At 36.7% G+C, this 16,967-nt stretch overlaps 1 protein-coding gene across 4 annotated transcripts in view; it reads right to left on the reverse strand.

The window, feature by feature from the left end:
* Positions 1-16,967, reverse strand: part of arhgef7 (Rho guanine nucleotide exchange factor 7) — a 147,913-nt gene that overhangs the window by 13,710 nt on the left and 117,236 nt on the right. For 3 of the 4 annotated variants that reach the window (XM_062975449.1, XM_062975448.1, XM_008107000.3), the window contains 2 exons: positions 5,063-5,162; positions 4,292-4,346 (listed from right to left, as the gene is read on the reverse strand). The exons of the other annotated variant lie outside the window; for it this stretch is intronic. In XM_062975449.1, the coding sequence (XP_062831519.1) occupies positions 4,292-4,346; positions 5,063-5,162 (155 nt within the window). The remainder of the gene's footprint in view (positions 1-4,291; positions 4,347-5,062; positions 5,163-16,967) is intronic. 4 annotated transcript variants of the gene reach the window in all.

Here is a 16,967-nt window from a genome sequence, read left to right on the forward strand (position 1 = left end):
GCCTCCGTAAACAAACAATACTGACATAAAATCCCAGAGAAACTCCGCATATAAAAATAACATTAAAACCTAACATCAAATTAAAGCCTAACATCAATGAATTAAACCTAACATCAATAAATTAAACTGCATGTAGTCAAACAAAATTATATAATAATATAAAATCCAAACAAACATTAATTTATAGCAGCCAACTAGAGTTCACAGTTTAAGTTGGTTATATGGTCAAACGATGACCATTGGGCTGGCATGGACTAGGAAGGTCCAAATATGATATAGTTCTCAGCCACAGGCCCGGTAGTGATCTCTCTTTATCTAATCCTCCTCCTCTCTGTATGCTAGTGTGCATAAATAGGTCTTCAGTAGGTTTTTGAAGAAGAGGAGGGAGGGGACCAGCTTTATTTCTTTAGGGAGGAAGTTCCAGAGGTGACCACAGAGAAGGCCTTCTCTCTCGTTCCCACCAGCTGTACTTGAGATGGGGTGGGACCGAGAGCAGGGCCTCCTCCGCTGACTGCAGTGCCCAGGCTGGTTTGTAAGAGGAGATGCGTTCAGTCAAATAGCCTGGACCTGAGCCATTTAGGGCTTTAAAGGTAATGACCAGCACTATTAAATTAGCAATATTAGGAATACAAGCAGTATTAGATTTTTGAGACACATTTTTTTAAAAAAAAGAAAATGCTAGCAACACTATTTAATAATGTCATTTTAGGGGTCAGGGTAAGCATCTCATTTGGAATTGTCTTATTTCAGTTTCAACCGGAAACCAGAACCTGATAATCTCAGAGCACAACCACAAAATATAAAAAAGATAATCCCAGCTCGCACACTTCTTCCAGAAACCAGAGCACGAATCAGTGATGTGGGCCAAGTTGATAAGTGTTCCATGCTAACTATGGAACACTTTCCTAATAATGGCTGAAAGACTTCATAGTACCCCCCCCGCCAATTGACAATTTAACAATTATATGAGGCTGCTCCCCAATATTTCCTCTATAAATCCTAAAACATGTCCATGTTTCAGTTTTAATCCAAAGTCCACATAAAAGAATCTGCACTGACAGGGCAACAAATAAGTGCTGAGGTTGCTAGGTGGTGTGCTTTCAAATAGATCAAAGTGTCCACTGTATTATCAATCCACTCTTGCTAGAAGAAGCTATCCATAATCCTACCCTTCTATACCTAGGGGAAACCACTTTCTTATATTTCTGTATTCTGTAGTGAAACATACAAGAGTGGTTTCCCTTAGATAAAGGTAGGATTATAAGTAGCTTCCTTTAGCAAAAGTAGATGGTTAATACAGTGAAGCAAAACTATACCCTCTATGTGTTTGCACTCTAGCAGTAGGATGGGCATCACAGTATGTGTGAAGTACAAGGACCATGATGAAAAAGTATCTAGTTATAAGGACCTCCGTGGATATTTTAGAATAAATAGTACAGACAGACATTCTGCTGGTTGGAGGGGGGAGCTTTAAAAAATATGGCAGTGCTAAATACTACATGTATTTACAAATTGAGTAGATATATAACTTATAAATCAATTTAGATGACTGAAGTTGGAAGCCTGACTTTCTGCTTTTTCCTATATCCAACCTGAACATCAGTTCACAATAGTAGTGAACCATTTCAGCTTGTGAAGATCTCCTTCTGGTCAACTAGAGATTAGGAAGACAGCACTTTGAAGGCAGCACACTCAATAGAAGATACACGCTTTTCTAAATGATGCTGTTTGATAGACTGAATTAAATCAAGACAATTTAAACAGGCAAGAACAAAAGACCAATTTAAATAATTGAGTGCAATGAATTTGCCAACAGAACCTTCGAAGTTATAGGCAAAACGTCAGGAGAGAATGTTGCTGGAACATGGTCATACAACCCGACAAACTTACAGTAACCCAATTTTTCCATTCACACTTCATATATTCCTCAAGTTATTACACACATTTTCTAAACAATGTTCATTTACAACCAAAATAGGGATGGGTAACTATGTTCATTACTGTTTCCCCCAGTTTTCTAGTCTTAAATTCATTCCATCTGGTTTCTTTGTCACTTTGTCACTTTGCATTTTTAAACAAAAATACACAAACATTCTTGTACATTTTGATGCATTCTGTTCTTAACACATACATATCCTTTTCAAGCAGTTTTCACTTACATATGTTAGTATATTTCCCATTAACATGTGAATTTCTGTGCATACCTTCCTCCTAACATAGAAATTCTGAAAAATACTTTTGAGAACTTTGTGTATGTTTTTCCCCTGAAAAATAATCCATGTATGAAATAACTTGAATCGAGGGTAGAGAAAAGTCAGAACATGCTGCTAGGGTGCAAAAAGGCAGTATAATAAATGCACAATGTAAGCCATCTACAAGCAGATTCCAACTGCCTTTCCAACACACTTGCAGTCTGAATTTCTCAGAGGTTGTCAAATACTGTAGCAATGTTTCCAGCAAAGCAATACCAGTACTGATCTAGATCCATGGATCCAAATGGATTTATTTCAATTTTTAAAATTGAGTCATAGAAGCAAAACATCCAGCACGTTACATAATAATTAAAACTCTGAATTTCTGAGCCCCAGATTTGGGAGAAAGGAAGGACAGAAATAAAATCGAATTAATTAAAATTCTCCAGCAGTGCTCTTGCTGTATCTTCTCTGAAATGTTGAGGATTTAACAACTGGAGAAAATGTTGACATAAATTCCACAAAATTTAGCAAGAATGAAAGCAGACAAAAGCCCATACATTTACAGTTGCCATGATGGGTGGAAGAGAAAGCAGCTATGCAACTAATTATTTGATATAGAACAGTAGTTCTCAACCTGTGGGTCCCCAGATGTTTTGGCCTTCAACTTCCAGAAATCCTAACAGCTGGTAAACTGGCTGGGATTTCTGAGAGTTGTAGGCCATAACACCTGGGGACCCGGAGGTTGAGAACTATTGATATAGAGTGGTATATAGAAAAATAGACATACTCAGACATAGTTCAGGATTCAGAGTTTACAACAGCACTCTGACCAAGAGAATAGGAGGATAAAGTGCTCAGACACTGACTACCTAAATGTCACCAGAGAAGACATCAAAAAGAGAATGGCAGCAAGGAAGTAGTAAGGTCTTACATTAGGAACCCTTATTGCAGAGACAACCAAGGCAGGATAGGTGAAAGATAAACCTTCCTTGGCACCAAACAGGCTGATCTGAAGGAAGCAGGAAAAGCCCTGTTGGACACTTCCCCTTCCTCCAGACCAGGAATAAGAAAATACACCTCTTAAAGTTCCCTTGGCCTCCTCTAGTCCTTCTGTTCCTGACAAACAAACAAAAAACTGTCAAAAAGGTTAATTTTCCACTTCCACATATTTTTGCAATAAAATACAGGTTCAGTATCCTTTATCCAAAATGCTTGAAATACTTGCATATTCATAATGAGATATTTTGGAGATGGGACCTACATCTAAACATGAAATTAATGTGTGTTTCATAAACATCTTGTACACATTGCCTGAAGGTACTTTTAAACACAGTGGTTTTTTTTTTAAAAAAGTTCATGAAACCAAGGTTGTGTACACTGAAACGCCAGAAAGCAAAGCACCCATGTAGGAAATTTTGGATTTCCAGATAAGGTATATACATGTCACAAAGCTTTCCCTTCCAAATAAACAAAAAAGTCCAGAATAGGAAGAAGGCTTTGGGCTATTTCCAGTTTTGATTTTTCATCCTTGTGCATTTAAAAAAATACATATTTTATCATTTATACTTTTAGATTAAAGAGGTTTGATGCATTTGTATTACCTTAGAATGATTTTAATTTGTAAGCTTACAAGCCCCAATCTAAGGCAAAAAGTCAGTTATAAATTGAGAAGAGGAAGGGAAGGAGAATTAGTAAGGCTAGTGTGGTCTGCAATGGGTTCTAGGGGCAGAAAATCGGCATCGGTCTCTCCAAAAGGTATGAGTCACATCGGCCACGAAGAAGAACTCCATGATTCCACTTTGACATGGTTTCATCTTGTGGGATCCTGGGACTTAAAATTTACAATTGTCATCACAGAAGTCCTTCAGAACCTCAAACTATTAATCCCAAGGTCCCATAGGATACAGCCATGGCAGTAAAAGTAGAATCATAGTGCTATACTTGTGGAGTGTGAAATGGGCCTGGTTCTTTTGCTCATACTCTTTAGCATAAGTCCCAACAGATTTTATCTTTTCCCCAATACATGCCATTTAACCCACTGCTTAGAACCCATCCTATCACATGTTGATAAAGTATGTTATGTATATTTTACCAACCTGTCTTAATTCCTGTACTTCATCCTTTAATGCATATACTGTGTCAACAAGACTTCTAAAACAGAAAATTAAGATAAAACACTTTCACAAAATGTAAATAAATTCTATAAAATCACATTAACAAAACAGCCAGCATAAACCCCCCCACCCCGTCCCTGCAATCTGATTAGCAATATACCTTTACCATATACTGTCTCTTGCTATATTTTTAATTTAGACTTTTGGGTGGTTATGCTTATGCAATGATATAGCATCAAATCACATTGCTGGTGAAGTTGCTAGTTAGGGAATTACTTGGTATTGATATTGTGCACTAGCAATTCCGTTTAAACTAAAGGGTGGGAAGGGGCTGAGATAAAACAGCTCTTTAAATTTACATTTGCAGAAGCAATACAGTTATCAACACTAAAGCATCTAGGGATCTTAATACATTACTAAGAGCAGAAATCCCAGAGCGCTCAAGAATAACACCTTACCCACAAAACTGATCAATTCCCAGCTGGTACAAGGATGAAGAAAGAAAGATGCAAAAAGAAAAGTTAGAGAACCCAAAATGGTTGAAATTGATCTAAATGGGCTGTACAGTCAGACCAGAGACATCATAGGGCATTCAGCAATGAATTCCAGTAGGATATTCATCTCTTTTAAACTACAAAACCACAGAGTGTGCAAGGAGTAAGTTTACACACAGCTAAAATAGCAGACAAAACGTCCTGTTTTCAAGCGCACAGACTGTTCAAAATTCATCGTTTGCTTAAAAAATCGTCTTACTTTTCTTCTATCACAGTCTGACCATTACTTTTTGTTTCTTCTACAATAATTTTCTCCTCCTCTGGAAGCAGCACTTGGGGAGCAGATTCTTTACGGGAGCCTAATGCAAAATAATAGAATTAAAAGATAAATATCCAGACATGAAGGCATTTAAAAGAGCACATTTATTTTTAATTGTAGGATATTATTATTATTATTATTATTATTATTATTATTATTATTATTATTGTTATATTCTGTTATTATTGGATAGTTAATTCATGGGAGTCGGTGACTTCTAACTTCCTACCATTCTGTTTTCAAAACAGGGATACACCAACGACCTCTCTAGGGATATTCCCAATAGTTTCAGTGAGAACAAGCAAAAAAATTGACAACATATGTTTCCTTCTATCCCTGAATTAGAATAGAATTGCTTAATCAAAGTCAATCAAGATTTTATGCACAGGGCCAGTAACATTTCAGAAAAGAAAGACTTTTCACTGGCAGAATCTGCTTGAAATCTCTATATTAATATTAACAAAATTATCCAGATAACAGTATTTGGGTTGGCTATGATCCACTGCTATAAACACTTTCTTGAACATTCTCTTGGGACGTAAGAGAAACAAGGAATACATACAGAGGGGTTACTACATTGCGAGAAAATACTTCTGCCACAACAAATGAAGAAGCACACTAACACAAGGCGCATACAGACAACTATTTTCTCACATATTCACAGGTGATGTGCAGTAAAATTCTCCTAACCATGTGGCATGATGATGGCACCTTAGGAAGTGTAACATTTACCCTGAATCTATGGTACACAGAAAGTCAAAAATCTTAAGTCACTTACAGAAGAGTTGTTCTGAAAATAGGATCAAACCCAGATCTTTTATGCTGCAAATACAGGACAAAGAAGATGCGAGCAAGTGTCCCCCTACCAGTTGCTTAATTTCTTGACAATTCAAAAAGTAAAACTAAGGATAGAAAGATTAATACAATATATTCTAAAAGCTAATAAAAATGAACAAAGGTTCTCGAGTTATCCAAAACAATTGAGACAAAAACAACAATTTGATAAATCCGATCGAGAAAAGGTCAATCAAAACATACGTCAGTAATGGTAAAGCAACAGCACTACATGGATTCTGTGATTTCTCCATGTAGAATGGCACAATACGTCTTTTAAAAAGATAAAAACATGGTTAGATCCAGTATTTATTTTCTGTTGGGAAGCAAACCCTTATGGTCCAGTTTTTTTTTTTAATCATGTCAGAAGCGAATTGAGGCAAATCGCTTCTGGTGTGAGAGAATTGGCAGTCTTCAAAGATATTGCCAGTGAAGCACTTTCACTGAAAGAACAAATAAGGAGATGGTTACATGATTTTTCCCTTCCCTCCAATTTATTATCCAAATTTTGGGACTCTCTCAAACAGTGTGGGATGTAGATAAGGAGAGGAAACTAACCATGACTTGGTCCCTTTGCCTACCTGAGCAAAACCTCCTAAGCAAAACTAAGTAGCAGGCACTCCCATCCACGGGATGAAAATGCTGGATCTAAGCCACAAAACTTCTGAATGTTACAGTGGAATAAAAGCCATTGTTGTGATAAAGACATTCAAAAATTTAGACAATGAAATATTTGTATCCTTTGTTCATGGTAAAGAATACCTGTATAATTTCCCAACTCTTGACCAGCACCCTGCTGGGATCTACTGAAAAACCAAATACATGGTTTCAGCTCAACCCAGCTATGTATACCTGAGAATTACCACTGATTTCAGCAGATCTTAATTCCAAGTTAAATATTAAAATATTAGAAGGTATTCAAAATTTTAGTTTTAAAACCTCATGCAGTTGCACAGCCAAGGAAAGCATGGTAGTGAAGGAATGAATTGGAAATGGAAGGCATCTAAAAGCTTGGTATGTGATTAAAATGAGGCAGCACCATATACTTTTGCTCTTTAGAAGAACTATTCTAAAAAAGGAATTTTTATTATATGAACCTGAAATGATCTTTCAGATCTTGCAAAAATTAACTTATGTAGTGCTAAGGATAGCAATCTTGTGACTTAGAAATTCATTCCACCATCCAATCAATTTTAAATTATTTACATTAATATTAATTTATACTCTCTGAAGTAAATAAGATAAAATGCACATATAACAAGCCAGGTAATCAGACAAAGTTGCTTCTAACTTACTTTCTCTAAAAAAGCAAGTAGTGAGAGATAGCAGAGATCCGTCATTGTTTCAATTTCTTTTGTTAATTTAAACACAAGTATTAAACGAATGGAACTTAAGCTAGTTTTCTTTCCTAGAAGTCAGTGTGCTTCTACTCTAAATGTACATCACACAATATACAGAAATGTGTAAAATCTCAGCCTGTTTATATACACATTTATATTAAAACAGAAGCATAATTCTCAAAATAGCTTTTTGAAACAAAATGGGCATAAAAATACTGGGCTTAAATAACATATCAAAATGTTAAAATTTAAGGTTAAGCTAAATGTGAATTAAATGGTGCACTTAAAAATGCAAATAGTCACTGCTAGAAAGAGCTGATAATTACTTGGAGCCAATGACATTGGAAGGGAAGTCCATTAGAAGATTTTATTTCAGTGAAAGAAGCAGCTTTAAAGTAATTTTTTTTGGCCAAATGGTGGCAGAGGAGAGTTAAATTCTGCATCCTTCCCTGCTGCAATCCCAGCTTAATATCAGCACATCCATAGCAACTATTTACATTTTCCACCAAGTACACTATAAAATATCGCATTGCATTTAAACCTTACTGGAGACATAAATACACAGGCCGGTCTACCGATCTTCAAGAGCCCTGAGATAGAGGGCAAGGGTCTTTGCTCATCACCTGAAAAGATATCCTAAACAAACCTTTTGCTAGGACAGAAGAAAAACCTGAATTCATTTCTCCATCTCTCCCAAAAAGATTACCAATGTATCTCTGAACTGATCTGTCATATGTTGGAGAATATGTGGGAGATGACATCCATATGTTCACATGCACAGTTCATGGTCAGTTTGGATTGCTTTTTAAATCAGGAAATACACCTTTGCATAGAGTACATCCAAACCAGACATTCATGTGTACTGGAGTGGGAAACAAAAGCAGCACCACTCAAAAGATCAAAAACGTTTTTATTTTTTTATTTGAGTTTTTATCTCTTTGGGTTTTTTTTCTATCTAACCTTTCTTCCAGTGTTGGACCTAAAGCGGGAAAGAGATGGCCAACATCAAGGGTGAAATCAGTATTGAAAGAAAATCAATTTAAATTAGACAATTTCTGGAAAGGAGTCGAGGAGTATAAAGCATAAAAATGGAGCAATCCAGTCTCAAATGCACCTAATCCCCCTTGCCAAAATTTGCTAGGGCACCTTTTCAGATCAACAGTATCACAGTCATTCTTCTTAAACCACATATAGATCGTGCTGATGCTACTAAAATCATACAAGAATACATCTATAGCTTTCACAGTCCTACAAATACATTCATTTACAAACAATTGATAAAAAGGCAAGGTGATGCCATAAGCAATAAGAGATACTACCATCAGCAGAATTACTCAAGTATTATAATTTTTATGAATTATGATTTGATAGACTATACCGAGTAGAGTTCGGATTATAAACCCCCAATCAGCACTGATATATGATTCCTTGTACCTAACCAAACAGCTTTAAAATATCTGACATTTCTTCACATTACAGAATACAAAAAAAAGTTTGTAAAAGAATGGATGCAGAAGTATTTATACCATGGATAGGAATTATGCAATCCCCCAGATATTGGGCTGCAAATCCCAGCACAACCAACTGTGAGGGATGTTGACAGCTGGAGTCAAAAACACCTAGTGAGCCACATACATTCCACTCTTGGTTCACAGAGAAAGATTACACAATTTGACATACACTCTGATAATTCATGCAAGTATATGATCCCCTACATGAAGCACCATTAGCAAAAACAAAGCCTAACATTCAAAGCAAATTGACTTGACAACCACTCAGAACACAACAAAAGAAAATGTGCACGACTCCAAAACTGCAGATTATTTCTTTCAGTGGAACTTGACCAACATCTATAATCATCATCATCATCATCATCATCATCATCATCATCATCTTATATCCTACCACCATCTCCCCGAAGGGACTCAGGGCTGTTTGCAGACAGCACAAGGTGCCAAAAAACAACATAAAAGTGAACACAATATAAAATACAATAAAATAAAACACATGCAATATAAAATATTAATTCAGACGCAATCAAGCTGTGATCCTCTATGTGAAAACTTACTCTAGTTTATGCTCATTATACCTAGAGAGTTATTTTGCTCTCGGCCTGGCTAACTTTTTGGAGAGATTTCTGCCTCTTCTTACTCTTAATTCATATTTTCCTTAGTGATCTTAAGAAGCACCTAGAACTATAACTGATAAGAACCCACCAAAAAGACCTGGCATGACTGGCCCCATTTCTGATTGGGTCATCTTCATCAGCTCAGGAATTATTCCTACCATATAAAAGATCCCGGTGTACAGTATATGCAACATACATTTCTACAGTCTAGTTTTTTAATCCAGGGTAGTTACTGCCAAAATATTCTACTCTGCTGTGGCTTCATTATGCAGGTGTGACATGTTCATAAAACATATTGTGTTGTTTTTGTGCTATGCTCTTTTTCCAAACTGCTGCAATATTGACAGGAATTGCAAGGAAACATTTTGACTTTCTGTATGCTATAGTTTACGGATAACATTGCTCAATAAAACTCGCAAGTGTTCTGCTAAGAAGGGTTCATGCTTCTGTTCTATACTGTTTCACCACTCAATAGACCACCATCTGAATAAATAGTTATCGATTAAAATATTTATATTCCAGTCCCTATCCAGAGATCTCAGGGCAGTATATAATACTGTACCACAAACATGCTGACGGGTATTTTTAACAATATGAGGCAATCTGAAATGCCTTCTACGTCGTTTTTCCTTCTCGGGACAGTCACAATCTGGTCATAAGAGCAGACAGGACATAAATCAATTTATCTGGAAAAATAAGATGAAAACCGCCTTCATTGAAATGTAGTGCAATGGGAAGTATAGGAATAACAGGACATGTAGGAATAAGGGGATTTTGCTGAATTATGCCCCAAAAAATGCTTTGCATGCCAGGGGATTGGACTGCATAGCCCTAGCAATCACTTACAACTCTACGATACTGTATATTGTAGTGAATTTCTCCTATAAGGGCATAAAAAATAACCAGAGAGTATCAAAAAAGGAGATATATCATATTGCCAGTTTTAAATATTTTTGATAAGGGACTGTTCAAGTAACAAGTTATTCTTTCACCCTAAAGAACTGCTCAACTCTGTTGTCTTCCAACTATATCTGTATTTGCATTCAAACGTTCACATTTGTATTACATTCATCATACAAAGAGCACACCTGCAGCATATACACAGTCCATTTTCACAACCATGCAATGTGATGGCTTAATGTGTCCTACCATTGTACCATTACCACCAACTCCATGCAAACTATGCAAACTATGAAAACATGCAGAATTTCTTTCTACAAAGAAGAGTGAATCTGCAGCAAAAATCTGTACATGTAAGTTTATATTCTAGAACTTTAAGAGCAATGAGCTAATTGATGTACCTATTAGAACTGGAGTAGAAAAACCCCTTCCAAATGATACATGCCTTAAAAAATTGTGAGTTACTATACCATGAACACTTTTCATATGAGATAGTACATTAATCTGGGGGAAATTAAAGGCCCTTTTTAGATGCATATGTGGCCCCATTCAGTAGGCATTTCTGCAACGTTTGCCAGCTCTCAGTAATGCCACGAAAACCTCATTTTTCCAGTTTTTCTAGGAAGAGTTCCATATCTTGGTGTCCAGCTAATATCTGATTATGTTAGTCCTGTCAACTATTAAAAATAGATTGTGTATCCACAGATTCAGTCACCCACAGTTTCAAACAAGACTTTGATTTTGTCATTTTAGACACTATTGCACAATGCCATTGTGTATAACAGAACTTGAGCACCTACAGATTTTGTTGTTCACAGAGAGTCCCGGGATCAAAACTGGATACCGAGGGCTCACTGTAGTCCAGTCTAAGGCAACTGAAATTTTGCACCGTGACTACCCAAATTGATTATCTAACACATTTAGCACATTAGATTTTCTAACATAGGCATGGGCAAAATTCGACCCTCCAGGTGTTTTGGACTTCAACTCCCACAATTCCTAACAGCCTGCCGGTTGAAGTTGAAGTCCAAAACACCTGGAAGGCCGAAGTTTGCCCATGCCTGGTCTAACACATTAAGCACATTTCTCCATAACTCCTTATTTTGCAAAAAGTTTTCATTACTAATATGTGTATATTTATTTTCAGTCAGTAGGGAAATATAAATCTTCTGCCATGTATTTCCAAATAACGGAAAGTCCAAATACAAGGAAATCCTCTCCCGGGGGGGGGGGGGTGAGAGAAAGTAGTGGGTCCCATTAGATATAATTCCTGACATATTCAATTGAATAGTCACCTACTTTTGGTGGACAGTTCATCCACAAACCTTTCAAGCTATACAACAGTATGCAATTTTTAGAACAACGTGAAAGGAATGTCTGCATACTACATTTTTTACAATTCCTTGAAAAATTGTGAAAATAGGGATCATTTGCAGAACTAGCTAAACAGTATCAGGGCTTTCCCTAGCAATGCCCTTACTCCCAATGTAAGTGTTCCTGAATTACAATTTCTTTGAACTTCCCAAATTTCTATAATATCGGACAGAATGAGACAACTGAAAATTCTTTACACCATGTACGCGTTTCCTTGGCAGCTTTGCCTGTCGCTTTTCTTTGGGTGCCTAAATGTATTTCAAAATGTTCCTCTGAAGTTTTACTGCAGTGCTAGAAATTTGGGGACTGAAGAAAAATCTCATTAGGAGGAAACATTCTTATTTGGGGGTGGTAGGCAATGCTGCATGCTGCATGCTGTTTTACAGGAACACTTACTGGCTTTTTAAAATGTGTGAAAAATTAATCAGAATACCATATTTACGAAGTCAATTTAGTAGAAACAGCAACACCTTCATTACTTCAAGAAGTACAGAACACAGGACACAAATATAGGGCTATCATGTTCATTTTATTCAAATGCAAACAGGCATTCCAGAACCACCAGTGTGCTTTTTATCATTTAGAAATGTAAAAATAAATAGGGCATTCTGTATTTTAAATGGGAACCTTGTATGCGTAGAATGGTAACAGTCAGTAAGAAGAAATCAAGTATCATTAAAAGCAAACTCTGAAAAGCAGATTCCATTCAAAGCACTACCTTTGACAATACATAAGCATGACCATAGGATAGATTTTAAGCACCACTGAAATGATCATGAAGAATATCATTCCCCAGATTAGGGAGTTTCAGTCAAAACACTCCATCAAAACAACTACACAATTAAGAAGGGTTAAATTTCTGGGGATGTGATGGAAGAGGAGATGTAGAAAAATAAAATGGCAGCACTAGAACTCTTCCTATGATCAGCCTCTTTCAGAAGCAGACTAGCAGTACAAATTCACATTTACTGGTTGAGAGTCTCTGGGAAAGATCTAAACTCAATTTCCAAGAAAAGATTTTGCAGTATTTAATTACTGGGCCACAACACTCATGACTCCCCATATGCTGTTTAAAAATTCCTATCAAGTGGGTAAAAATGATAACATAACAACCCATCTCAATCTGGAAGATAGGTTTCCAGCCCTGCTATATATGTTTAAACAAAACTCACAAGAATTATCTAAAAGGAAGCAAAGAAGAGGCGGCAAGAAATGAAATAACTTTGCATACGTAACATTATAAAGCCATCCAGAAATTGCTGGACATGTATAACCCTCCCAGAAGGCTAGTTGTAAATTGTGTTGAATTATATTTTGTTCTGCTTTCTGTGAAAAAATATTCCTGTTATAAAGAAAAAATGTTTAAGTATATAAGTTGCAGAAGACTATCTCATTTAGGTAGCATGATAGTCTCTATCTACTAGTAGGATAATGCATTGAAGACAGGTTTCAGATGTATTTGTAGTAACGGAGAGAAGGGAAAAGTTTGATTCTAAAAAGATAAAAAGCTCAGCCATACACAAGAAGAGATTTTAGAATTGGGGTGGGACGGACGACAAAAACAGAACTAAGCGTAGTGGTGAATAACAAGACTTAGGGCCTCATCACACGTGAGAATTTATCCACTTTAAATCTGGTTTCTGCCTCCTGCAGAATTCTGGAGTTTGTAGTTTGGTGAGGCCTAGAACCCATCTGAACCCTAGAACTCTACCCCCCCCCCCCCCAAAGCAGATTTAAACTGGATCCAAATTCTAGTGTGATGAAGCCCTTTGGAGATGAAAATTCTCAAAGCTGAGATCAAGGGCTGCAAAGTTAGAGTGGGAGTTATTGCCCAAGGTTTAAACAAGTGGTCGTTAAGAAAGCTTTGCTGCAAATTAAAATAACGAAATGTTTCACCACATGTTGAACTCTCTCATGATGGAAAAACACTAGAATTTTTTTCTGCAACCTGATCAGACTGATTAATTGGCATGCTACCAGTTATAGCTCAGGGGCCTTTTCTCTCCAGATTGCAAGAGCATTTTAATTGACTCACACAAGTGCTCAACTTCACTCCATATCAGTTTTACTCCATACTGGGCCTTTGCATTTCTTAATGAAGGTGGTCTATTTTATTTAACTATATTCCAAGGAGAAGGGAATAACTTCATCTTAACCTCAGCAACTCACTGTCTACAAAGTAACATATGGAATACAGAACAGTGTGAATCACATATACCCATGTAACCAGACAGAATAAGAACACATGCTTGGGGGGAGGGTGAATATTCAAAGTGAGTAGTGTTTCTTTTTCCTCTACAGAAGAGTAGGATACTAAAAGGCTTGAATCTCATTCCCAATTGTGCCACAGCCACCTAATGGACAGAACAATTACATCTTTGGGGCTAAAACTGGTATCTCAGTGAACGTTCAACCCATATATTTCTTTCTCGTATCACATGGAGTTCCATTTCTCACTAGCCTAAGGTTCACACTGGACAATTATAACAGTATCATTCCACTTTAACTACCACCGCATCCTAGGAAATCCTTGGATATGTAGTTTGATATGACATCAGAGCTCTATTGATAAGAATTATAAATATCAGGCCCTAAACCTCAAATCTCAGGATCCCACAAGACAAAAACATGCAGTTAAAGTGGAAATCATGGTAATATAATTGCATAGTTTGAAGAGCTGGCCTAGATTTGTAGTCAAGAGAGGAACATATAAAAATAAAAAAAATAAAAAAGAAGAAAGGAAGATGTTACCTGTGATAGAATTTATGAGCTTCTAGAAAGTGTTATGGATTCCTTTAATATTTCTTGTAGCTTTTAAGGCCTTTAGAAGTTTTCTGTTCTTTCATTTTTTTGGGTATAAAAGGTATTACTTTTCTTGCTATTTTTAATCCTTATCAAAATGTCAACACATGAAGGAGGAGCTGTCTTGACAAGACCACCTTTGGTCACACATACAGAATTTTGGAAATCAGGATATGATACCTCCTTTAGCAGCTTTCTTTCCAATGTCATGAGTCACCAGATAAATAAATAAATAAATAAATAAATAAATAAATAAATAAATAAAGGTAAGGAGGACCTAGAGATTCCTAGAGATGTAATATCTGGGGGAAGCATACCATAGAATCACCTGGATAACCTTGCAAATTTCTAGAGACCATTTTCTTTTAGGCATGGGTCAGTGAAACCGCCAGCATGTGTTCTGAAGTTACAGGAGTCTTACTGTAACAAAATTGCTACTAGCTCAGCAATCCAAGATGGCAATTCAACGTTACTCTTGAAGGGAGTGGGATGATATTTATGTGCTCTTTCATCTCCTGTGGAATACTTTTAGTGTAGTGTTGGTTTCACACTGGTCACTTACTTTTTTTGCTTCTGACTTCAGAATTCAAATAATACTTATTTCAGTTAAGATGACAGCAATGTTCTCCAAATGGAACCAGATAAAGATTAGCCGCTTTTCTTCTCTGAAAGATCTCAACCCTCCCTATCACCTATTCCAGTATTTACATAATAGTACTGTATTTGCAAACCTTGGGCAACACATCTTACAAACTCAATATGGACTTACTATCAAATTCTTTTGATCTTCAGTGAATTACAAAGAGACAACAATGTAAGTTATAGATTTTCATACAGCACCTGACCTTACTTTTTTATATCCACACTCTGAAAGGACATTTGTTAATGAATAAAAATATGCTTTGAGTATGGCTGAAATCTGAAAGCCCTTGGCTGTTCTAGAGAGAACCAGGGTGTCCCAACTCAAGGTTGGATCCCGCCCCCCCCCCCCCCGCCCTGCCCCGAGGTGAATGCAACTCTTCCTACAGGTTCACTAAAAATGCAGCTTTGGAGGCACTCAGAGTTATAGACACTGACAGTGGTTACAAAACTGATACATTTGTCTCCAATGGAGTAGAGAAGTGTAGCTTTGTGACAGACAGCTTTAGCTGAGAGAGAGATGGCTTTATCACAGCTCTTCAATACCAGTACTCTAGGTACACAGATGTTGCAGCAATATACTATACGATGTTCAGTGCTCTTTCCTCATTGTCTGTCCCAGGAGGAAGAATATTACCATTCTTGTTTTGTATTTGGTAAAGCCAGTGGAACTTCTCATAGTATAGTAGTAGGCACTTTTCAAAAATACTGAATGTTCAGGTTTTTCTATGCATCTGGTGTCAAAAGAGCAGAAAACAAACTAAAATCTTAAATTGATTTTAATTCATTATATTGTCCCAGCTTAATACTCCTATAACTCTGAAATTTTGCAGCTTCCTTGCCTACCATGGTCAAATGCCATTTTCACACAAAATGCAAATAGGTAGAGGAAGCAAATTACCTTACAAAAATTGCCCTATGAAATTCTGGATGCTCCCTTACCCCAAACCCAAACAATAACAATAACAGCTGCACTTATATTTCTGAAACCTTAAGTTTCTTAATGAACATCAAATGCAGGGTCTATGATACATTCACAGAAATTGGGTGTGCATATGCATGTATGTACACATGAAGATATGGACAAGCACATTCTATTTTTAAGTCCTAAACTATAAAGCAAGAATGGGAATCATGTGGTCCGACAGATGTTTTCAGACCACAACTCCCAGCAGTCCTAGTGAGCACTGTTACTGGTGGGAAAAGCTGAGACTCCCAGTTCAACAATATCTGGAGAACTATGCTATTCCCATCCTTACTCTGAAGGCTGCTCTTGTATTAAATGCCCTTGTCAAGCTGCTGAAAGTTGGCAGGCTTAAATATCCCAGAAGGTTCAATTATACCTGCAAGTTTAATCAAATTTAACCAAGATGAAATGTTACTAACTCATTTATTATAGCACACTCCTACTTCTCCCTGCCAAAACACCCTGCACTCATTTGTCTGATGCTTCACTTTAGGAGCCAATTGTTGTAAAATTAATTATATTCCAACCAACAGAACAGAAAAGATGAACCTACAGTCAATTTTCCACATTTGTGGTTTTAACTTCTGCTGATTTTATTATTCATTTATTTTCTTTAAAGTGTTCACTTTTGGCATCTCTAGGTCATCCAGTATCACTCTATGGTCACCTTTCTCCAAATCAAGCTGGAGGACCTAGACATTTTTAGATTCTAGGAAATTTTTAGGAATCTTTAGATATTCCACAGTGTCTCTATGGTCAGCTTCCAGTTGAAGTTGATCACAGAGTCAGGCTGGAAGACTTAGAAATTTCTAGAGAGGTGTTCTCTCAGGTACCAAAAATAATTTTTTTCTCTAATGTAAA

Source organism: Anolis carolinensis, chromosome 3 (assembly GCF_035594765.1).
Source record: "Anolis carolinensis isolate JA03-04 chromosome 3, rAnoCar3.1.pri, whole genome shotgun sequence".
Taxonomy (NCBI): Eukaryota; Metazoa; Chordata; class Lepidosauria; order Squamata; family Dactyloidae; genus Anolis; species Anolis carolinensis.